This window comes from Musca vetustissima, unplaced genomic scaffold (genome assembly GCF_032173495.1).
Source record: "Musca vetustissima isolate MV318-11 ecotype Yass unplaced genomic scaffold, APGP_CSIRO_Mvet_v1 utg13279, whole genome shotgun sequence".
In the NCBI taxonomy this organism is placed as follows: Eukaryota; Metazoa; Arthropoda; class Insecta; order Diptera; family Muscidae; genus Musca; species Musca vetustissima.
Genome location: NW_026880990.1, coordinates 80,947 through 106,309, shown reverse-complemented (window position 1 = coordinate 106,309; position 25,363 = coordinate 80,947). Strand labels below are relative to the sequence as shown.

At 34.8% G+C, this 25,363-nt stretch overlaps 1 protein-coding gene across 1 annotated transcript in view; it reads right to left on the bottom strand.

Annotated features, from left to right (window-relative positions):
* The window catches only part of LOC133327018 (homeotic protein labial-like), a 60,110-nt gene extending 36,482 nt beyond the window's left edge, over nt 1-23,628 (bottom strand). Inside the window, exons 1-2 of the mRNA XM_061535613.1 lie at nt 23,428-23,628; nt 22,239-23,352 (exon numbers count right to left, since the gene is read on the bottom strand). Coding sequence (XP_061391597.1) covers nt 22,239-23,352; nt 23,428-23,628 — 1,315 coding nt within the window. The remainder of the gene's footprint in view (nt 1-22,238; nt 23,353-23,427) is intronic.
* Between the last annotated feature and the right edge of the window lie 1,735 nt (nt 23,629-25,363).

Below are 25,363 nucleotides of genomic sequence, written 5' to 3'. Positions count from 1 at the left end.
TTTTTATTTCTCTGTTCAGTTTTTTTTTAATTTATTTTATTCACCAAGTATTTTGTGTGTGGCGTTTTTTGAGTTTGTTGATTAGCTGTGTTTTCTTCGAAATCACCAAACCATTTAGCGCCGCAAGGTTTGCGTGTCTTCCAATCTATTGGCCTTTGTCTGAACTGTTATTATTGCCACCGTCATCATCATCATCATCACCACCATCACATAAAAATAACAATAAATAGTTGCTAATAACAAGTTTATCATTTGGTTTTGGGCCATACAATTGTCACATAAACGAAAACGGAAAGGCTATAAATTAACACCAAATATTGAGTTATTAAATTTCGTTGGAGGAAAACAAAATTACACTCGTCGTAAAAGAGGAAATTACAAAAGAAAAGGTAAGGAATTTTTATGGCATTTTAGTATAAAGGGTATTTGAAATAGGTAAGACAATTTTACATATCAGACCAACATTCGATATTTGAGGCGCCATTTAGATGAAATCGGTAGAAGATATTATTGGGGTCTATATCTGAATCTAAAGAGATTTGGATACGTCTTTCTAAGACAATTTGGTACGTTAGATGAAACCTGCCGAAAATATATTTGGGATCTATATCTGAATTTCAACAGCTATCGGAAAAAATTTAAAATACGTCATTCTAAGTCATTCTGGTACTCTAAGAAAAAAATTGTCTCAATCCGACAATCCTTGATTGATTGGTGCACCATTTACGTTATTATACCCTTCACCACTCTGTGGTACAGGGTATTATGTCTTTGTGCATATGTTTGTAACAGGCAAAAGGAAACGAGAAAGACACATGGTTCCTTTTGAGAATATGCATAGAATCACTTTCTGAATCGATTTATGTATGTCCGTCCGTCTGTCTTTGGATGTCAAATTGTAAAAAAAGTACAGGTCGCATTTATAATACAAATTGGATGAAATTTGGCATAGGTCACATAATCGGCCCAAGGACGAACCCTATTGAATTTGGGAAAAATCGGTTCAGATTTAGATATAGATCCATATATATTTTCGTCCGATTTAATGTAAACGGTCCCTATATATCTTTCGATTTGCACGAAATTTGGTACAGCGTAATGAATTAGGTCTAGAATGATGTGTGCAAAGTTTCGTGAAAATCGGCTCAGATTTGGATATAGCTCCCAAATATATTTTCGTCCGATTTAAGGCAAATTGTGTACCAAAGTACCTATATATCGTTCGATTTGCACGAAATTTGGCACATCGTAATGAATTAGGTCTAGAATGATGTGTGTTAAGTTTGGTAAAAATCGGTTCAGATTTGGATATAGCTCCCATATATATTTTCGTCTGATTTAAGGTAAATGGTTTCTATATATACTTAAATTTGCACGAAATTTGGCATAACGTACTGAATTAAGTCTAGAACGATGTGTGTCAAGTTTCCTGAAAATCGGTTCAAATTTGGATATAGCTCCCATATATATTTTCGTCCGATTTAAGGTAAATTGTGTACCAAAGTAACTATATATCGTTCGATTTGCACGCAATTTGGCACATTGTAATGAATTAGGTCTAGAATGATGTGTGTTAAGTTTGGTGAAAATCGGTTCAGATTTGGATATAGCTCCCATATATATTTTCGTCCGATTTAAGGTAAATTGTGTACCAAAGTCCATACGAAATTTGGTATAGCGTACTGAATTAAGTCTAGAGCGATGTGTGTTAAATTTTGTGAAAATCGGTTCAGATTTAGATATAGCTCCCATATATATTTTCGTCCGATTTTAGGTAAATAGTGCATCAAAGTCCTTTAATATGCTTCGAATTGCACAAAATTTGGCTTAGAGTTCTAAATGGAGTCTAGAATGATGAGTGGTGGCATAGCGTACTTAAAAGGGGGAACATAGACATGCAATTGTTAGGATACATATGTACAATATACCCAAAGTGGTGAAGGGTATCATATAGTCGGCCCAGTCCGACTTTACAACTTTCCTTGCTGGTTAGAGTAAGCCAAGTCGAAATATGAACACTGATTTCCAGACGAAATTTTGTCGGGTTCACAAGCCTTATATAAATATTATCTATGTGCCAATGGGAAAAAATTGACAAAAAACTAAAACATTCTAAAAATAAATTTCCATTTAAAAAAAACTTTCGATTATCGCATTGCAATTGTTGTTGTAAAATATTTAAAAATAACATTTTTAGAATTTATTTTTAGTATGACTCTGATTAATTAGTAAAAATTTAGTATTTTAGTGTTTTTATGCGACTAGCCAAACATTATCTTCGATACTGACCAAACAATCTAAATTTGAAAAAAACTCCAAAATTTGTTATGGTCATTTTTTTTTGATAACAAAATTCCAAATAATTTTTTTCTATTATTATTAAATTTTTACAAAAATGAAATGTTTTCAAGCTTTGATAGATTATGTGGCGCCAAATATGATTTGTTTCTGTTTTGCTAAAATTTAAACATTTCATTATGATTTTTCAAAAAAAAAAAAAAAATAGCACACACCTCCTATTTTTGTTCTCATGAAAAAGATTTATGAGTCGTGAAGAAAGAAAAAAGCCCCCAGACTTTTGTTCATGTCAAATAATCAATAATTAATTAGTGCGGGTAAAAAAACGAAGAACAACAACAAAATGTGTAGATATTTTTATCGAAAAAAAAAAAACAGTGATATAGTGTAAAAAAAGAGGCAAACAATTCTGACAATGTGTGTGTATATGTGTTAGAAATACATGAAGAAATAATAGAAAAAATATGGTCAGTATTGTACTGAAAAATAAAATGGTTAACCTCATATTGACCCATAGAAAGATTCCAGTATTCATAGAGGATATTTTCCATTTCGACAAACAAATTCATTGTGATAACTATTTAGTTTCCTGAGAAAAAAATGTTTAATCTTTTATTGGCCCATAGAAAAATGTCAGTCGTCATAGAGGATATTTTCATATTGAACTATTTTACTTCCCAAGAGATATCCCTCAAAGGAAAAAAACTTATTTGCCACATTTACAGATCAAATGAAATTCGATAACCACCTCATATCGATAGCATAACATTTAGCCAATACAAACATTTCAATATCTGCATTAACACTATATCCCAAAAGTGAACAAAAAAAATGTTCATTCAACTAAAGGATATTACTCAGTTGAACAAACACAAGGCTCTCGCATGCCGTCAAAGTAAATATTATGCGAAGGGGCGAAAAAACGTGGCACAAGGCCAACTGTGTGCCAAATATCAATTTCAGGTTTTTTTTTTGTTTCGGGGGATGTTAGTCGATATTATGTAATATTAGATATCTCAGTTGAAGGGAAGAAATAAATTGCAATATGGACTATTTACTTTTAGACACTCTACACAATGGACATGGGTTTCCAAAGTGGTTTTGAAGGTTTAATTTACTTTTCTCCCTCTCTCTCTCTTTCATTCTCGATATCTTATCTTTTATTTACTCAAATTTTTTGGTGATATAACTTATTTAATGCAAAAATGCTTTTCAAGCGTAACGATGAGTTGACACTTTGAACTCGCCAAAAAATGATATCATATTCATATATATTGTGGCCTTCCCCTATAAGAAATGTCACAATGTGGGATATTCCAATTTTTTGTTGTATAAAAATTAATGCAAATTTATAAAAAAAACATAAAACTCGAAAACTTTTTGGAAAAAATATAATTTTTCTATAAAAGAATATCAAAAGCAATATAAAAATAATACTTTAAATAAACAAATATAAAATTGTTCTAAACAAAAAATTAAAAAGTCAAATAATTTATTTATGTGTAGAAAGAATTTAAGAATTGCTATTTTCAAACGGTCCAGTTGTTGACAGTAGAGATCAGAATTTAAAGTTTGGCCATATTGAAGGAACTAATAGTAAATAATCCCCTTCCAGTCCCACCAAATGCATAGCAGAACCTTCCTGCCGTTAGTCCTGGTTTGGCCAGCGTTTGAGGTGCTTACCGGTCTTTGACCACGATCGTTTTCGCACAGGGTTATCGTATGTGATCTCTTTCTTATCTCCAGTCAGCATACGTTAGAAATTGGTCAATCTCATTCTGTTTGGCCAAGGCTTCGCAGATGGAATTTCGATCCATCCAATTTTTTTCTGTTAATTGGTGTGGCACCCAAACATCGAGCTTCTTTTTGAATCCAGCCTTGTGTAAATGTTTTAAAACAGAGTTATGGTCGATTTTTAGCTTCTAGGCGAAGGTACGACTGCTAACATGCCGATCAACCTCGACATTTTCGACGATGGATTTCTTTTTTCCAAACTAATATTTACAGTATTTTAGATTTAGCTGCCTTGCACTTAGCTGCACTTTGGATTTAGCTGCCCAAATTAGACCTCTTTGGTACTTTTTCTCAGATTCCCTTTCCAGTATTTAGTTTAAGGGTACACAGAGAATATCAAAGTCAAACCATCGCAATCAAACACAACCATATATTCCATTTCTCAATTATTGACACTATCGATGTCAATAGTCCTTCAGTTTCATTACAAGCTACTTAGCGTTGACCGCATATTTCAGAACACTTAACATTGTCCCATTTTTATGCAGTGATTTCACTTACATGCAGGTTGTGGCGGGTAAGAAATTTAAGATATCTGCACTTTTGACTTTCCTGCACTGAAATACTTGCAAGTGTTCTTTGTGCAGGTAAGTTAAAACTACTGTAAATATAGTATTCCACAATGAGCTGGTCTTCGAAAAGCTGAAAATACCCTTTTTTGCCAAAAGCAAATGTATTTCCCATAAGATAAAAAAAACCCACCAGAACTAATTGCTCGGCAGTGTTTTGTTTTCACCACATTTGGTTCTTAGTTTGCATTCCATTGTTTCATTATTTTATACACTGTTATTGACCTCTGCTTTATGTTATAAAATTCGCATATGTATTTTCCAAATTATTTCGATATAAATATCAAAATGACAATGGAACGAATGGCACCGTTACACAATTCTAGCGAAAATGGCTTTATTGCATGATACATTTCCTGGCGGTGTTATTTCTTGTCGTGTCGATATCAACTGTCCACCAAGATCATGCGATATGACACCATCAGACTTTTTTATGGGTCTGCACGAAAGTATATGCTTATGTAGGGAAACTTGTAACACTTGAGTCCTTAAAAACTATCATTCATCAAGTTAATTCTGAGGTACCGCCCAATATGTGTTAATGGAGATGCTGGTCACATATGCCACTGTGTTGCAGTAGCTCCCCTATGAGAATTCTGCGATGAAGTAAATGTAATTAAGGGCCTCTACAATGAGATTGTCGAACACAGAAGATTCTGTTTTAGACGATTGCTATATCCGACCAAAGAGGCCAATGTTTAGCGTTAGTGGTATCATAAGCCATAACGAAGAAGAATATACTGGCTTCATAGTCCCCGAGCCGTAGTAGCTCACATCTTCGATGAAATAGCCGAACCCAGAAGAATCTGCTGTACAATTAGAGACGATTATTGCTATGAAGTATGAGGACACAATAGCGCTTGCTGCAGGGACCTCTGATCTAACAGCGATGGCCTCGGAGGACATAGAAGGACCGAAGTAACTGGCCTCTGAAACCATTACTACAAAAAAAAATGTTCTGAAAGATATCTGCGATTAAGTAGTTGGCTATGACACCGCCGGACACAGAGGAATCCGTTGTTCAGTAGCTGGCTTCAAGGGGCAATAATCTAACAAAGCTGCCCTCGTAGAACCCACATACCATCGAGGAGATGTGAATGGCGATCTTCGTGCTTGCAGTGAAGAAAATTATTCTTCACCATTAGGGAATTGCCTAATCATAGCGCTCGGAGCCTGCCAGTGAAGATTGCGTATGAACATATGCTGAAAATTTGAAAAATTTACCCTGGACCAATATTGTAGGTTAATTTATTTATCACCTCACCTGAACTCCAAGTCACACCGTCTGAAAAGGGAGCAATACGAAATAATCAACAAACAATTTTCTATGGTTGAGTATTGTTTTGTTTCATTTCATATGTATGGTTAACAAGAAAAACATTTTAAATATTTTTTCTTTCTCATTTCAAACCCCCACTCTCCAAAACAGGCAAGAACATTTAACAAAACATTTTGTAAATGGTCAAATATTTGTTGTTTTTTTTTTTTTGAGGGATCGTTTTGATATAACCCACCAAGCAAGCCAAAAAAATAAGCCAAATCATTTAACATCGACAACAATTGTCTGAAAAAAGAAACAAAAAAAGTATCGAGTGTCAAATTCAAAGTGACCCAGCCTGCCTTGCCGCCGGCTATAGTAATACAAAAGCCAGTTAGCAAAGTTAGCTAACCCGCTGCCCTGTCTTTTGACAATTCAGGTGTTGTAATGAACAATTACTTTTTTGTGTTGTATCATTTTCAAACCAAACCAAAACCACAAATGAATGTTTGTTGTTCTTGTTAATGTGGTTTTGTTTCGTTTATCGGTGAATGTTGATCGCCGCCACAAATCACAAATCTGGTGGCAGGCAGTGTCACATTTAAGTGCACCAACAGTGGTAAATTACGCGTCAGCGGTGTGACAATGTGTGTTATTAAACAAAACACAAAATTACAATAACAAAAAAACAACAACTACAACGGCTACTATGGTGACACAATCTCAAACCGTGTCTGTGTCTTTTTAACAAAAAATAATCACAAAAAATACGGCAGCTCACCCGCTATCCGATCGTAGACACTATTAGCCCTATTCTGGAGGGCTACTACCTTTAATGTCATGTCTGTCTTGCGGTTGCTTTGATGAACCGATCATTGTTTTGTTTTTTTTTTCATTCAATTGATTTATAATGTCAAGTTGCAAGCTTTCGTTAATACTCGTAATAATGACAAAAAGATTTAATTGTTGTTTTTGAATGTCTGCAATGGTATGGGGGTGGTCGTATACCCCCCAGTGTATGTAGAAATATAGATACTGGTTATAAGGTTGTTGCTGTTTTTTGAATGCCGAATTTAATGTTTTTTTTCTATAGGAACATTTTTTATATTTTCCCTTCGGCTAAAGCGATTTAAAATGTCGTATCGATCCACTTTATAAAACAGTTCCAACCCAGCTTCATTGACGCTGTATTGAAGATTTTATTTGAATTTTCTGAAAGGGGGAAACATATTCTCCTAGAAAATTGTTCATATATATATATATATATATATTAATCTGTTTAGGCGTAGACCACATATGAAGGTCACACTCTATTTTAAACGATCCAGTCGAAATGACTATGAATAGGTATAATTCGGAGAAGAAAAAATTATATATAGATGAATATTTTGACTTTCCGCTCCGTTATAAGTATTTCGAAAATATCCGCCTCATTTTTCAATGGATGTGGCAGTAATTTTACATTTCGGGTTTTAGAACCTAACCCAAAATTTTCACTAACAACCGCCGTATGTCCACTCACACGATTATGGTTAGTTTTGCATACCATTTTTTCTTTATTTTAGCCACTGTTACTGACCTCTGCTATAGCGTTGTGTTATAAAATTCACATATGTATTTTCCAAATTATTTAGATATAAGTGTCAAATAAAATATATCAAACATGTGTCACTTCTTCGAAAATGAAAATGGAACGACTGACACGACTGACGTCAATTCGGAGGGTTATGGCATACCACAAGCGCTTGCCGCAGGGACCGCTGATCTAACAGCCATGCCTTCAGAGGATATAGAAGGGCCGAAGTAGCTGGCCTCCGAAACCATTACTACAAAACTGCGTTACTGTTAATAAAGATATCTGTGATTGGCTTCAGTCGATCATTGCTATGAGACTGCCGGACACAGAAGCATCCGTTGCACAATAGCTGGCTTCAGAGGCCACTGATTTAACAAAGCTGCCCTCGTAGAACTCTCATACTACCGAGAATATGTTTATGGCGAGAAGATGTGAAAGGCGGTAATTTTACATTTCGGGGTTTAAGACCTCGCCAAAAATTTTCACTACAAATTTATGATTTGGCATTGCCTAAAAGTCTCTCCCAATTATAGTTATTTATAAGACCATCTATGATTATTTTCCAACTGAAGTGTCCATAATTTAACATTTCGGGTTCTGAAAGGGCCAATATACTTCCTTATTTAGGGCGTAGCTCACATATAAAACTCCCGCTTATTTTTAGGTATTGCAAAGGACTTTAACTCCTTTTTTCCAACCGAAATGGCTAGTTCGAGTACTCTATGTAAAATAGCCTACATATAAAGGCCATCTTGTCCTATTAAAAAGGGATTCTTTCCAATTTTCTTACCAAAGTGGTCATTGGTTCTCGAATAGTAAATTTCCTCATGGCGATCAACTTACAATGTAGATCTGTGAAAGGTTTGTCCCTTTTTTTAAATATTCTAAAGATTCTGTAGGTATTTTCCTATCGAACCAGCTGTAATTTGACTTTTCAATTTAGCCCAGATATAAAAGTCCTGACTCATTTCAGGTGTTTTAGAGGACCTTTTTTCCAATTGAAATTTTGGGTTCCAAGAGGAACGAACGTCCATCACATATCCTATATACATTGAATCCGCCCTATTATAGATATTGTAAAGGTCCTCGCTTTATCTTAATATCGAAGTGGCTGTAGTTTCGGGGTAAATGTAAAGCTTTTACATAGCTTCCCATCCATTTTAAATAGTCCTAACAGCATTGAACGTAATTTCAACTTTCGACTTCTACAAGATTAAAATATCGCCTAAAAAAACTTATGGGCCAATTTTAGACGTATTGCTTCACCCGGACTGGCTGTAATGTGGTATTTCGAGATACCTAAAAATAGATCATACAGGGGTAACTATTTCTAAATAAGAACAAATAGACATTTAATTAATTTAAATTAATTTTTCCAGAAGCCGCATTTCATGGATCTCATATTCGAAGGTCAACACGGTCGATATGTCTGGGTAGCCTTATTTTCTTCGCTTTCCCATTTTCCTGAATTGGCCCTCCTACGTTGTTCATGCGGAAAATTTGCCAAATGAAGGGCTTACCGATCATTCAAAAGGGCTTCTACAACAACTTTTTTTGGAATTGACTTCTCTTCGAAGTCCCATATAATCGATTGTAAACTTAAACTTGTTGTTACCCACACTGTTAGGGATAAGAAAATCGAGTTTCGACTAATCGACTTTTTGTATTGAAAAGTCAAAAAGTCGACTTTTGATCTTTGATGAAATCACATTTTTAGTCGATTTTGCTTTAGGCGATAAAAATCGAAATTGGACTTTGAACAGGTTTGACAAAATCGAAAGATCGAAAAGTCGACTTTTTAGTCGAAGGGAAAAATCGAATAGTTTAAAAATCGACTTTTTGGCCAGAGTAAAAAATCGAAAAGTCAAAAAGTCGACTTTTTCGCTCGACTACGTATCGCTAAACACGGTCGATAAGTGTTTGGTTTCGGGTTCATACTTAGCGTGGTTTTATATTTGTCGGGATCGGGATCGGTGTTTAGAGTTTCTCTCTCTTGAGAGAGTAGTTAGAGATGCGCTATTTTTAATTTTATAACAAGCGTACTTTTTGTTCACAAAAGGTACGATTGACATAAACGTACCAAAACAAACATTAGATTTTTTTATTATTCGTGAATATTTACGCTTAAATTATAACATATATTATATATACGCTTAAATTATAACATATATTATTAATGCAAATAACTGGCCAATATTTCTCGATAATTATGATTTATTATCATTTGAAGGAAAATTTTGGTACCTTTTCGTACTTTTTTGTTCCTACCTGCGGTAATGTTTTCCAACACAATTTACAATTTACCACTGAGAGAGAGAGAGAAACTCTCAACACCGATCCCGATCCCGATAAATATAAATCCACGCTTATGGATCCATGATTCACCACCTGTGAGAATATTATAAATGGCTTTTGGAGTTCTGCTATCGATTGTTTTTGTAAAAACACAACACATGGTGGTTCGTTAAGCTAAACTGGGTACATTTATGTTAAACAAAAATGCCAAACTTTCCAATGGATATGACAGATAGCGCCAGGCAATACTTAGCATGCATTATAAGTGTGGCGCCCAACGAATAATAATATTTATAATTTTCCAACGAAAATATTTATAATAATAAATAAAGCATCCCAAATTTTATGTACATTTTATAAATAATATAGTTTTTTTTTTATTTTAGGCTTTTAATAAAAAATCATCCCTGGCAGAGACTGCATTAACCCTTGTAATATATCAAAAATGTCATTTGAAATTGACAAAACATTTGTTTTTTTTGTTACTCCGAAGGAGTCAATGAACGTTAGATTAGCTACTGCTGCTGATAAGACATTTGTTCAAAAATTAATTGAAGTAATATTTTATTTCTTACATTATTTTTTTTTGTTCCTCAATATAGATGTGTATATATCATTTGGCGGCGGATATAAACTTAACAAAAACTCAATTAATTAATAATTATTAGTAGCCGTAATAAGTTCGAATGAAATCAATAATAATGTTATTAATATAATACCTTAATCACAATTTGATATATATATATATCAACGAGACACACAGTGGCACATTGCGTCATGAAGGGTTTTTGTCTGTAATTTTTTTTTTTTTTTTTTTTTTTTTTTTTTTTTATTTTTTTTGGTTGGTTGAAATATAGAAAGAAGTGTGTAAGTTTTTTGGGAAAATATTTTCTTTTAACTTTAGATTTTTTGTTGTTATATTCCAGTAACAAATTTTGTTGGTAATTTTTCGTTTGCGATAAAGTCCAATGGTCAACTGCCGAATATTTCGTTTTTGATAATAAAATGAATTTCAATTTATTTTCAAAATGTTTTACACTAATGTGTCCACTCTAATACCATTGGCGTCAAGTAGATTTTTTATTCTTATCATCCATTCAACACTTACTAAAAAATGTAGACATTGAAATTATTGTTGTCTCCTTTTAATGTTGTTATTTTTTTTTTAAGAGTTTGATTCCATTTTGATGGTTGGAAAAAATCCGACGGTAAAAATGAAAAATGCTATGAGCTAATTTTCAAATTAAAACCAGCAAAGACATTTTAAAAGTCGGATGGGGAGGACTAAATGATACCCTTTACCTCATTGGGTAAGATTCGTATTTAGAGCCTATGTAATAATTCCCGATATTTGCACATTCTTGAATGAATTATTTTTTCCCTAGGGTCATTTGAACCACTAAATATTGACTGATTATTATGAAAACTCTGGTGTTTATTCGTTGGCCTGATGCCTTAAAATCTCTTTGAGCCACACAACTTAGTTGTGTAGGGTATAAAAATCCACATAATTTTCAGTTTGAACTTTTCACTCCCCATTTTTTTTTTTTTTTTTTGAAATCCCCTAAATACCAGTTTAGCTAATTATTTAATTATCATAAGATTTTGAAAAAAAAAACACACAAGACAAACTTTATATCGTCACTTAGTTAATCAAAACCTTTACTACCAAACAACCAAAATACGACGACAACAAAAAAAGAAATCGACGAAACATAATTGAAAATTGGCTATATGTTTGTCACTGCCGTATTTTTTCAAATTTTTAAATTCTGTCATATATTTGTGTTGTTGTTGCTTCTTCATGAGAATGAATGCCTAACAAAAGTGCCACAAGGCAATAACATCAACGATAAATGAAGATGCTGTTTAAAATCACTTGTGAGTGAGGGGAGGGAAACGTAAATGTCTAAAATATTTTTTGATTGACATACAAGATATTTCAGCTTAGCCAGCCTGGCAGGCAGACAGACAACCAACTGAGGGTATGTCACCTAAACAAAATATTTGCATATCAACGAAAAAAACTGCACGAGTAAACATTTTTTTTTTCAAATGTTACGATTTGTGGGAAGAACGACAGAGATGCCATAAGGGGGGAATTTGCTGTATACATTGTTCTGAAAATGATTATATGTTGTACCGTTGTGCAAAAAAACTAGTCAATATAACTAATCGTTTCCAATCGGAATTTGTCACTATGTTATAAATTTTGTTGTTGACGATGATCTATGAACATTTGCTAGAATGACCTCAGTTGGGGGGTTCATCTGAAAACTGGTTTTAAAAAATTAACGTTTAAAAAATTTATATTTGCAAAATGTGTATAAATTATTGCGGCCTATAAATATTAGAGATTTTAAAAGTCTAGATTTTAAAATAGGCATTGTGAAAATGTGGTTTTGAAGGTTCCAGTAAATCAGGCGGAATGAGAGGAGAAGGAAGGAGGTGTACTTTTCCCTCTCCTCATAACCCAAAGACGTAAATGCAATAATTAAAGGGGAACCGATGCCGATATGTCGCTTAATGGTGATAAATATCTTTTCTCAGCAATATAAATGTATTGAAATATTAAAGGATTATTTTTGGTCACGTATATACAAGTTGGATAATAAATTCTTGAGAGGAAAACATTCCTTAAGGATCACCCTACGTTTCCTTTTCACACTGTTAGGCCGTGTCATTAAAATTTATGGTAGAAATCTATATGAGATTCTCCGAAAAAATTGACTACATTTTTTTAACCATCAGCAGTATACATTTTCATGGTTATTTTTAGGCGACAAGGATATAAGATGGGTAATAGGTTACTGTGAGAAAAATATTTCTTAAGAATCGTCCTACGTTTCTCTCTCACATTACCAGACCGTATCATTAAGATTTGTTGGTAGAATTCCATATCAGAAAAAAATTGAATAGCATTTTTTAAATAAAACTTTAAGCAGTATAAATTATCTTGACCATCTTTTAGACGACAAGGATGCAATTTGGATAATAGGTTCCTGTGAGAAACGCATTCCTTAAGGATGGATCTACGATTCCTTCTCACTCAACCTGGCCGTATCATTAAACTTTGTGGGAGAAATCTATATTTAAAATTTTTTAACCAACATTAGGCAGTATACATTTTTATAGGTATTTTTAGGCGACAAGGATACAAGTTGGCTAATAGGTTCCTGTGAGAAAAATATTCCTTAAAAATCGTCCTACATATCCATCTCACACTACCAGGCCGTATTATTACTAGACATGTATGTTCGTCCGTCTATTCATTACAATTTTTAAACACGCTTTTCGTAATAATCGGTTAATATTTTGGGGATGAAATGGTCCAAACACTTTATTTTTGTTTGTGTTTCTGATCGCTCAAGAGGCCACTATTATGACTCGAATATTACGAAATTTTGAAATGGGGAAGGGGATTTGACCAAAGAAGAAGCAACATGTGTAAACCAAGACTTTTGTGTGAAAAATTACAAAATTTGTTACACAGAAATTTGATCGCTAGAAAATTTGCGTGAAGTTCCGCTTATTGTCAAGGACGACGACTATAATTTTGATGATGATGATCACTTGATTATTCGTTGATGAAATGGACCGAAAACTTTATTTTAGTATGGTATTCTAATCGCTCAAGACGCCTTCACATCATAAGCATTTCGTGGGGAAGGCTATCTGATCAACTTCTTCGAATGGTTTTCATAATAGTGACATTCGTTCAAATCGGTTCAGATTTAGATGGTGCAACGGCATGCGATCAAGAAGAAAATTTATTGTTTACGAACTGCCAAAGGATGAGCCTATCTCATCCTTTGTTTGATGACGATCTTGCATTATCAGTGTCTCAACGGCCGTGTCTTGACTACCTTCGTCAATGAGCTATTTTTAACTCAGCTCATATAACCACTATAGGGATGTGCTACTTCGCCATACAAAAATATTTAATTTCATCGATTCATTCCTCATGTGATAACACACTTCGAAAGCAATGAAAAATGATCGCACGAAAATATTCACGAGTTAATTCCAATTTTTCCGGTAATTTTCTATTTGAAGTCACTAAAAACAACACAACACATTATGGTACGTCAAACCGTACTGAGTACGTATGTGCTAAAAATTTTTAAACTTTCCGATGGAAATATCATATGGGTCCGGCAAGACTTAGTGAAGCCCAGTCCAGAAATAAACATAATGGTCAAGTCAAGTTTCAAGTCAAACGGTAATGACTACGTTTATGATAAAATATTTCAAACTATTATATATATTATAGCCGTCGTAATATATAATGACATATTTTTATTTTAATCTATTTGAAATGTATAGTAGAATGATAAAATTTATCTTAATATTGGGCAATTTCTAAGTCACCCCTGGCAACCCTGGCCGATCCGACATCTGACAGCTCTACCATATGACATGTCATATTTTCAAAACAAACGAAAATCAAGTGATCTTTCGCTGAACCATCATTTTTCACATTTTTGCTACAGAATGTTTTGCATATTTCATATGCGAAAAAAAATATTGTCATTCTGCAGTACGCATTTTTTGCCAAGCAAAAAAAAAAAACTCTTCTCAGCCCAGATAAGTTTGTCAATCCATCCTCCCATGCAGTCAAAGTTGTCACTTGTCAAGTGGCAGCCGGAATGTCAGGTCTTCTGTGCACCGGAGTCAATAGTGAGTGTGTGTTGGTGTCTCTTTTATTTTAACCACTAAATTATTACCTCGCTAAAAATAAAACGCCAATAAAGAAATACTCGGGGTTTTTACTGGAATTGTGATAGAAATCTTTAATTTGCAAAAAAAAAAAACAATAATAATTTTTTTCATAGATAACACTTGCTATTGATTTGTATTCTTGGGTTTTTTTTATTATTTGCAAATATTTCCGATTTTTTTCGCATTGGTTTGACATTTGTAAATTATTACTTCATTCAATATTTTAGTGTTTGGATCTCTATGACTATGACATTCCATTTGGCATTTTCATAGTTGTTTGCATGACGACAAAAAAATGTATAGAATATTCGGTACAAATTCCATTTGCATATCGATAAAAATTCACTAGCTTATGACTTTCCGAAGATAGTAGTAAGGGGGTTATAAGAGGTATTGATAACTCGGAGGCCTGGTTGTCATATTTTGTTGTTGTTGTTACCATTGGCTCCAAGTTTAATTAATTACCAGATATTGTTTATTAACTGCAGAACTCATTTACTATACTATACATACACACATCAACACATACTTACAAATATGCGTATTCGTGTTCCTGCTGCCGGTTATCACCGGAATTTTGTTGCCAGTAGTGAGTGAGTATAAAGTGAATAAAAACGCAAACGAACAGTGACTGAAATATTTTTTTTTACAAAAAATTGGATTAAAAAATCGTTCGTATTGGGAGGGAAATAAGGCGTAAGACAAATATCCTTACAAATAAGGAGCAGCAGGCTTGGAAAATCCCTCTTTTTAGGACTCCTCAGAAGAACTGAAAAAGTTGTTATGTTTAAAAATATCCGAAGTTTTCAATCATAATGTACCCTCTATAGGAGAACAGCAATATGTCTTTTATTTATGTAGGATGAAAAATGTCATCCATAGAAGACCTGCATGAAGTTCTTTGTTCATATAGGATCAGCAGGACTTCTTCCGCCCATAGATAATCTGGAGAAGGTCTCATGTATATCAGAAGACTATCTGAAGTTTTCTGCCTGTGGAAGATCTGATTTTGGCCTACTGTTTATAGAAGAACTGCAAGATATCCTTTGTTTTTATAAGTCCTGAAAGAGGAATTCGGTCATAGAAGACCAACAGCGGGTCTTTAGTTCATAGAGGTATTATGTCTAGAAAATACTTGTCAGATGTCTTCTGTATATTGAAGATCTGCAAGCCTTTTTATGTACATAGAAAGGCTGATGGCAGACATCTACCAATAGCTGATCTGTAGGAAGTTTTTTGTTGATAAAATGCGGGAGCATATCCTCTTTAGAAGATTTTAAAAAGGTAAAACCTTATCACAAAACTTTGACCTATAGAAGTCCTGGCGTATTACATAGAATACCTGAAGAAGGTATCATATCGGATGCCTACACAAAACCTGTCTGATCGATTGCCTCTATAAAATATTTGTCGAAAGTCGTGTATTCCTGGCAAATGATTCCTGTCTATAAACGACCTTGCGGATATTTTTTTGTTGGAGGTCTTATGGCTATAAATTACCTATTGGAAGTATTTTATAAAAGTCCAGAAGACATTCTCAGAATACCTTTCGGAAATCTATAATCTGTAGAAGACGTTTCGGAAATATTTACTCCATAGAAGACCTGAAGAATTTTAAATGTCGGGGGTCTATGGAAGACTTTTCGAATGTTTTCTGCCTAAAGAAGACATATCAAATATCTTATCCATAGAAGGTCTGTCGAATTTCTTTGGAAAACGATATTTCGAAAGGCTTCTTCTGAAAAGGATCTTTCGGAAGGCTTCAGCCCATAGAATACCTATCGGATGTTTTTCGTCTATAAACGATCTATTAGATATCTCCCCTCTTCTTTCTTAAGGAAATTAAAAGGAGAAGAAGGTCTTCTTTCCAAGAGATAAACGTATAGAGGGTTACGAGATTTTCCTATTGATGTCTTCGTATAAGAGCAAAGAGCAAAAAACCTATGTAGGTCTAAATGCTGGCAGCACCTCATTTAGAAGACCAGGAGGTCTTCTTTTAGAAAAGCAGAACGTTTTCCTTGAAAAGAGAAAGAGAACTTTCTATAAAAGAACTGAAATTCTTCTTTTTCAGAAGAACAAGAGATCTTTATAAGACGAGGGGGTCCTCTTTTTGAAGTCCAGCTGGTATTTCGGTTAAAGACGTGGAGGAAGTCTTTCCTTAAAAGAATCGAAGATCTTTCCATAAAATACCAGGAAATTTCCCCATTGAAGATCGGGAGTACTTCGCATTGAAGGCCTTGCTTAAGGAGACTAGCAGACCCTCCTTTAAAAGATCAGGAGGTCTTCCTTCAAGAGAATAGAAAGACTTCCTGTAGAAAAAGGAGGTCTTCCTTTGGATGAACAAGAGGTCTTCCTATAGAAGAATAAGAGGTCTTCCTATAGAAGAACAGAAGAACAAGGGGTCTTCCTGTACAAGACGAAGTGCAGGTGGTCTTCCTTTAAAAAACGTGCTGGAGGTCTGTCTATACACCAAAGGAGAACTTCCCATAGAAGACCAGGGAATCTTTCCATTGAAGATTAGGAGGACTCCTTAAACAAGACAAGGAGGTCTTAATATAAAAGACCAAAATAGGCGGTCCCCGTATATAAGAGGTTTTCGTATATATAATCAAGAGGTTTCCACTTAGGTCATCAGAAGGTCTTCCCATATAACCCAGGTCTTCCCATATTGAAAACCAGAAGATTTTCGTATAGATGACCAGGAGATCAGCATGTAAAAGACTGTATATGTCAGAATGCGCTTCATTTAGAAGACCAGAATACGATGAATAGATTACTTGAAGTAGGTATTCATAAATATTTTCAAAATATAATCTGAAGGACTTCTTATAGAGATTATCTGAAGAATCTCGAAGATTATCTGAAGAAGAGAGAGTGGTTTTCCAATAGTAAGTAGCCCTGTAGATATTCTTATAGCAGATCAGGATGACTTCTTATGAAAGACCTGGAGATTTTCATATAAAAGACCAGCACAGGCGGTCCCCGTTGAGAAGACCAGGAGGTTCTCGTTTAGTCTATTAAGTGGTCTCCATATATATGACCAGGAGGTTATCTTATAGTAGTCTCAAGGTTATTTTCATAGAAATTCTGTGAAAGCCATCACCTACATACAGTAGATTTAATTTCTTCGATTCTCTTCTTATAGAGAACCTTATTTTCCTTTTTTTGAAGGACTGTATAAGGATCTTTCTTACCCACTGTCCTGGCCATTTCATTGCCAGTGTTTGCTGTCTTATATTAACCAAGCCGCATTGCTTCTGCTGCAGCTGATTCGAAAACATTTTACTGGGGCTGTAATAATCGAACACGCATGCCAATACATATTCTCCAATGCTACCACATTGTGATGCGATCATGATAACTGATTATTTCAAAACTTCTTTTCCTGCTTTTAATTCAAAACTTGATCGCAAAACACTACTCAATGCTACAACTGTGGCTTGAGAATTACAACAACATCAACAACAAAAAATCGACTACAACCAACAATTTTCAATACTATAGCTTCTTTTCATCATTTGTATCCAAATGGGCAATGACATGACAGATGAAGCGTACAAGCATGTGCACAGCCAGACACCAAACGAGCGAAAATAAAAAGAAAAAAAATTGAAAACAATACGAAAAAAATAAGAATGTTGTATTACCAAGACCATCGATGTTCAAATTTGAAAATGACTGACTTCATCAATGGCTAGGGAGAACATAAAAAGTCTCCCTCTCTCATCAAATACAGTGGTAATGACTTTTCAAAATCCTAAGCTAAGAGGTATGAACACACCGCATTACAAAACCAAAAATTCTATATGGGGCTCCAAGATCCCCATTAAAGTCAATGTTCTTGGGGAGAACACATTTCGTCCAACACAAATCCGTTTTTTTATATTACTAGTTTATAAATATTATAACAGTTTTAGTTTTGTCCCACTGTACTTGAAATAATTAGTCTTACGCATAATCTGTAAGTGGTTATACGCACGATCTTGCCATGGACGGACAATCCGTCGAACGTTGTAAAAATTATAAAAAAATGGCAAGGCAATGTGAATGTAGCCCCCAGAACAGCGAACGGACTGAGTGGCTGGCATTCAGCTTCAAGAGTAGTAAGTTATTCATTTACATACTCTCCACCAAATGCTGCTTCTGATGTTGTAGCATTTTTTGGTTGTTGTTGTTGGTTTTTGTTGTATTGTGTTGGCATTTCAATAATAATTTTTTCTGACAGCCAACTTGACTTCCAGATCAGTAACAATTTTTAAATTGTTTATTTGTTTTGTTTGACTTGGCTTGTTTGACTCATGGATTTCGGTTTATAGCCACGGCAACAAGAACTACAACAACAACAAAAATTAAATAAAAAAAATGTAAATGACTACAATGGTTAATTCCAATCTCAAAAAAAAGAGATGAATAAGAAAACCCAACCACAACAACAACAGTATAAATTCAATACTTATTGCCTTTGTTGTTGTTTTTGCTGTTTTTCATTCATTGACGATGGCGTCTGTTTGGTTGGTTGGCTGACTGGTTAACTGCCTGCTGGATGACATTTGCCAAAGAAGAAGAATATTGAAATATCAGTAGGATGACATCTCTGTTTTATTTTCTTCTTCTCCTCCTTCTTTTTCTTTTTTGATATGGGAGTAATGTAGTAATGACACTTTTCAGTTACGACATGACAAACGTGAAACAGAAGAAAAAGATCGACATTGGCAGGATAATATTAATACACAGCAGGCCTTGTGTAGATATAAATATGTCTCTGGCATTTGGAGAACCGTCACCAGATGCACTCCCAGATAAAGAAGAATTTTGTATTGCGCTGTAAGCTGGAAAAATTTGATAAGTTTGTATAATTTGTTTATGTATGTGTTATTTGCTTTGGAATTACGAAGGAACCTGTTCGTAATTTATTGAAGGTAGAAGATCAATTCGATCTTCTCTATTTCCCTTCTAGAAAAAGTCAATTAGAAAGTCTCTTAATTGGTGAATAATTGTACTAAAAAGTATAGCATATTATATTAAAAAAATAAAAATGTCAATATAAACTTTCAATATTTTTGGACCTGAACCTATTTCATGAATTTAGTATGTTCGATTTTTGCATATTAATATTTGATAGATAAAAAGGTCGCATTTTTAAACGGATTAGGGGCTATAAACGTCGAATCAATATCGGCTCATACCAAATAATTTTTATGGATGTTTTAGGCATAAAACATGCGGCAAAGAAATTGCTTCTGAAGGTCATAACTGGTTCGAATCTTGTGCGTGACTTTGAAAAATAAACCATAAATCTCAAGGGAAGCGCCCTCAAGAGTCCATACGACCGAAATATAGCTCATTTAGTTCGATTGTTACTTCCGGTCACGGTTCCACATTACTTAAATCGGCCAATGAACAGGAAGATCTAGATATGAGTAGAAATAATGGACTGAAATAAAATGAACTAGATGAATAAAATAATCTGACCTAGTACCCATCGTTCTTTTGCAGAATAAAGTGATCCAGAACAAAAGTGATTGACACAAAGGGAACTATATCGGTTCTACGTCCGGTGCCTAGAACCGTTCGTGCAGTTTGCGAAATAGTTACATTACACCAGCTTCTTTTGGAACGATCCAAGTCATGGCTGCAATTTAGTTTTTCTGGTACTTAGCTATACGAAAAAGTGAATTTTAGAAGTGTTTTAAGCACTGGAAAAACTGAAACTGAAAAGCTGACATAAAACGCTTGCTCTGAACCAAAACTCTAAACTGAAAATTTTAAATTTTGGGTCACATAACAGTATTCTTTCATATATGATATTTTTAGACTTTATTATAATATTTGTAGAATTAGGAAATCTTCTTCCTAAAGTGGTTCAATATTTAACGGTTCGCTCCACAAAGGGAACTAGTTTCATCGATTAACTCGATTGTCCTTTTCAGTTCCATCGTTCATGTATACACGTCAGTAAATTCAATCCAAAAATTTGAATATTTTAATGAACAATTGGAATAAAAATAACTCAGGTGAACGAGAATAAAAATTAATGATTGAACCTAGTACGTTCGTTCCTTATGCGGAAAAGTTCTTTGGAACTAGTTCTTTTCGGAACAATTCCACTTTAAATATTTCATTTAGTATTTCTAATGTCCAGTTATTTACAGAATCGGACAATTTTCGGTAAGATTTTACGCAAATATTTATAGATCAAGGCAATCGTCATTCCTGCTTCGGTTCGCAAAAGGAACTAGTTCATTCCGTTCGTTCCGTAGTTCATTTGTATACGTCTGTTTATTCAACCAATAAACAGAAAGGTCTAAATGAACGATTGGAAGAAAAATAACTCTGATGAAAGAGTGAAAAAATGAATTATTGCAAAAAAGGAACGAGGTTACCGAATTCTCCGAACCTAGTTCTGATCATTTTTTTCGCTGAATAGTTGTTTTGGTTACAGAACCGAACAATTTTCAGAAAGATTTTATACAAATATTTACAGAGCAAGGCAATCACCATTCCTGTTCGGTTTGCTTGGCAAAAGGAACTAGTTCATTTCGTTTTTTCCATAGTTATTCGACCAATAAACAGAAATACCTAAATGAACGATTGGAAGAAATAGAACACTGGTGAAATAGTGAAAAATGAATTATTGGAAAAAGGGACGAGGTGGCCGAATGGACCTAGTTCTGAGCATTCCTTTTGCGGAATAGTTGCTTTAGACTAGTTCATTTCGGAACGACATAGCTCTAACTATTAAATCATGTAACCGCAATTCAATATTTCTTTATCCCAATTTTAGGAAATGATTTGTAGAATGAGACAAGATTGTTCCTAAAATTTCAAAAAAGAAACTAGGCCACTCTATCAGTTCCATAGTTCCTGTTAGTTGAATCGTTAATTGGTACACGACAACGAACTAATGGTCGATAACGGGGAGAAACTGAAAGATCTACGTGAATGACAGTGAAAATGAATGACTGTAGCAAAAAAGTGTAGATGAAAGAAAGATTCGGAACCGATCGTTCCTTTTGGGGATTGATTCTTTTGAATTAATTTTATTTTTCGAAACAATGCAACTCTGAATATTTTAGCCAGTGATTGTAATGTAGTATTTTTGTTCGAAGTGGTTTAACGAATATTATTGGAAAAAATTATCGGACATAAAATTATTCGTATCCAAATCCACATCAACTTCATAGCTCCGTCTGCCGTTCCTGATAAAGTATATATTTACAATACTTTGAAACTGAATTCTATCCCGAAGGAAGGGATAATGGTCTGGTTATTGGAGCTAATGGCATGGAAATAAATTATATCGAGGTAACGAGAAAGGCTTCTACTCCTTGGATTAAGAATATATAGGAGCCTTAGCTCGTTCTAAAGGAAGACATCCGTTTAAGTTATAGTTCCATAGTCCTCGTGAAAATTTTATAGGACAATAAAAGAAGACATTGTAAGGTAGACCCCAATAAGTAGAATATGCAGATCTTCAAAATGTGATCATTCTCATCTTTGATCATTGCAAAAACTCAAAATTGGATCAAACAAAATATACTTGTCACAGCACTCGGAATGGTGCGTTTCTGTATGAAGATAAAAACCTTTCGTGGAACGTAAACTCAAGTTCGACTCATTATGATAAATTTTGATGTTTTGATATATTTTTGTATATCATAGCTCTTCGATTTTATACAGTAATTAAATTCCATAGTTTCATAAAAAATTATCTCTTGGAACTTACCTTGTGGTTTGGGTACATTCCGTTTCAATTGCATCCATTTGTAGGTGGGTAAATTTCCCGTTTGATTTGGTGATTTGGCTTGTCCGGCCGCCGAACTATTGGCGGAACCATTCGCCGATGATGCTGTTGATGATGAAGACGCTGCTGATGCTGTTGATGACGACGATGATGAAGCAGAGGTATTTGTTGAAGCTGTTGATGTGGTGCTGGTTGTTCCACCGGGAGATACCACATGTTGGTTACGTGAATTATTGGCCATACAAGCGTTGGAGCCAATGCTATTTGGTGATGCATGTTGTTGCATTAGTCCTGTTTGATGGTTGACCATACCACCAGCAGCCAATTGGCCAGCCATATGATGGTGAGAAGCTGTTGCAGATGCGGAGGATAAATGTTGTTGTCCTGCCATATTGTGGCCATGTAAATGTGAATGCATTTGATAGCTATCTAAGGGCAAACCATTTGCATCCAAACCATGACCATAACCACCAGCCGCCATGGGATGCTGATGTGGATGATGCCATAGCTGGGGAGAATGTTGTTGATTGACTGCGTTGGAGGCTGTTTGTTGGCTATTCATATGCATCAGATTATCATCCAGACTATATTGGGAATGTAAAACTGAGGCATATTTTTCCTCTGCCGCCATATAGTTGACCTGTTGATGGGGTGAATTTTGATTATAAAGGCAATCCAAATTGGTATAGCTGAGACCATTCTCCGAGCTGATAATTGGTGGATCGTTGCTAACATTTTGTGCAGGCTGTGTAGCACCGGTGGTATTGGCCGGAGTAATGGGAGAATTTGTACTGGCCGGTGGTACTGTGGCATAGTAGGCATGTACCGAATCATTATCATAATAGACGGCTTCCGAGGGCGATTGACTGGCATGGGTGGAGGGATGAGTGGGTGTGGCGGCATTTAAGGTATTCGATGTGGTAATGCCATATTCTGCAGCAGTGGGGCTAAAGAGATGCGAGTGCGAGTGGCTGGCATACAAAGAAGAAGCTTGGCTGTGATGGCCAGCGGACGGTTGACTGGGTGGTGGGGTTAATTGTGATGGTTGGCCATGTTGTTGATGCAGTGGTGGAGTTTGTTGTTGTGTTTGATGGTGCTGTTGTTGTTGTTGCTGCTGCTGATAATAATTTGGAGAGCTGCCATCATAAGATATATAACCACTGTTCAGGGCATGTGGCTGTTGATGATGAGGATGCATCATGCCAGCATGACCACCCATAACCGTGGTATTGGGAAAATAGGCATTCGTATAGCCATTAGCGGCGGCTGCAGCAGCCACAGTGGTCATATCAGGAGCCACAGCTCCAGCTGCATGATAGGTGTTGGTGTGATGAGGATGATGATTGCCGTACATGCTGGTTACGTCCATCATGTTTGCTAAACAACCAAGAGGAGAGAGTGACGGGGAGAGAGCTTTTTACGGCTTCTTTGTTGCGTATTACAGGTGTGAGTGGGGAGTCACTTATCAGACGATCACTTTTGATTGTTATTGCTTTAACTTTTTTGATTAACACTTTGTTTTTGTTTTTCTTTCCGAGGAGTTTGATTTGTTGTTGTTGTATTTTGATTGTATTTTTTATTTCACTTTGATTGGAGAATTTTTTTTCACTTTATAATTGGCACATATTTTTTTGTTTGTTTTGTTTTTGTGTGTATATACTATTATAGGCCTTATACTTTTGTAACCAAAATATCCACAAGTTTTTAGTTACAAAATTTTTGATTTTGTTTCAGTTTTGCAAAATTAAAATTCAACTCCGTCGCTTATTAGGCGATTTATGGTGTCTTCAACGATTTCCGAATTAATCCGCAATTGATTGTAACAAATTTAAAATTTCTTTCCATTCCATATAAACGTAATGTAAACCATTCAAAACCCCGCTGAATAATTGTCTATTTGTTTTATTTTTCTAACGGAAAAACGAATGAATGAAGATCGTTTCTATTTGGAAAATTTCGACGTGCGCACATTTAACAACTCAGGTTTGTCGTCCCGCGTGAGGGCAATTCACAACTGATTCATAATCATTGAAACGCAACCGATACGAGTGACTGACTGAACAGACGAATGTAGTAGATAAACAAACACTACAATGCATGCTATTTCATTCACACCTTAACAACACATGAAACAAACCCACTCACGAGCAAACAAGAACAGCGACAAAAACAACACTACCACCATTCTAATGCCATACACCACCCATTCACATTTGTTGCTGTTCCTCGTATGGTATGATGGTGTTCGCAATTTATTGCTTCTCACATAACTCCGCCTCTCTGCCTATACATGTCATTTACAGACGCCATTATTTCTTCTTCATTTTAGCGCCGTATGATAAGTTTATTGCGAATTTTATTTTTGTTTTTTGGCGTCGTACCTCCGCATGATTTACAAATTTTGTGTGTGTATTAGCTTCATTATAAGTGCTTCAAGCTTTGTGGCACTTACTACCACCAGATTTTGTTTAATTTTTATTCGATTTTTGGTTTGTCATAGCGGCATGACAACAGTAGATAGTAGTATTTTTTTTACAGAGGTAGTAGTTCTTTCCTGGATGGTGGCGGTGTTCATGGTTTGTTTGTTATGTTTTGAATGCTGACGTTAAATCTTTTTTTAATGCAGTAGCATAAAATTGCAACATGTATCGTTATGTCGATGTGTGTGTGTTTTTTTTCTTCATATAAAATGTGACAGATTTTTTTATGTAGTTGGAAGGCAAGCAAGAGTGGCTTTACAGTAGAGGGAATATAGTTACAAATTGTTAAAGTTATTTAAGAGTAACTACTTTCTTTTCGATTTTTGTTATTTGTTTACCGTTCACCAAGAATTATTATACACATATGTCATTCCGTTTGCAACACATTTTGATCCAAAAAAATTCTATATCTATGTCCGCCTGTTGAAATGACGATAGAGCTTTTTTTCTCATTGGGTAGAACATCTTTCCAACAAAAAAGATCAATATTGGCACATTTTTCAGGATATCCCTCATATCGCTCATTTAAAGCAAGGCCGATATAAATCAAAATTCCAGATTTTTGAGTTAATGCTGCAGAATTGTTCGCTATATCAGACTTCATGTTGAGTAAGAAATTTAGATGAA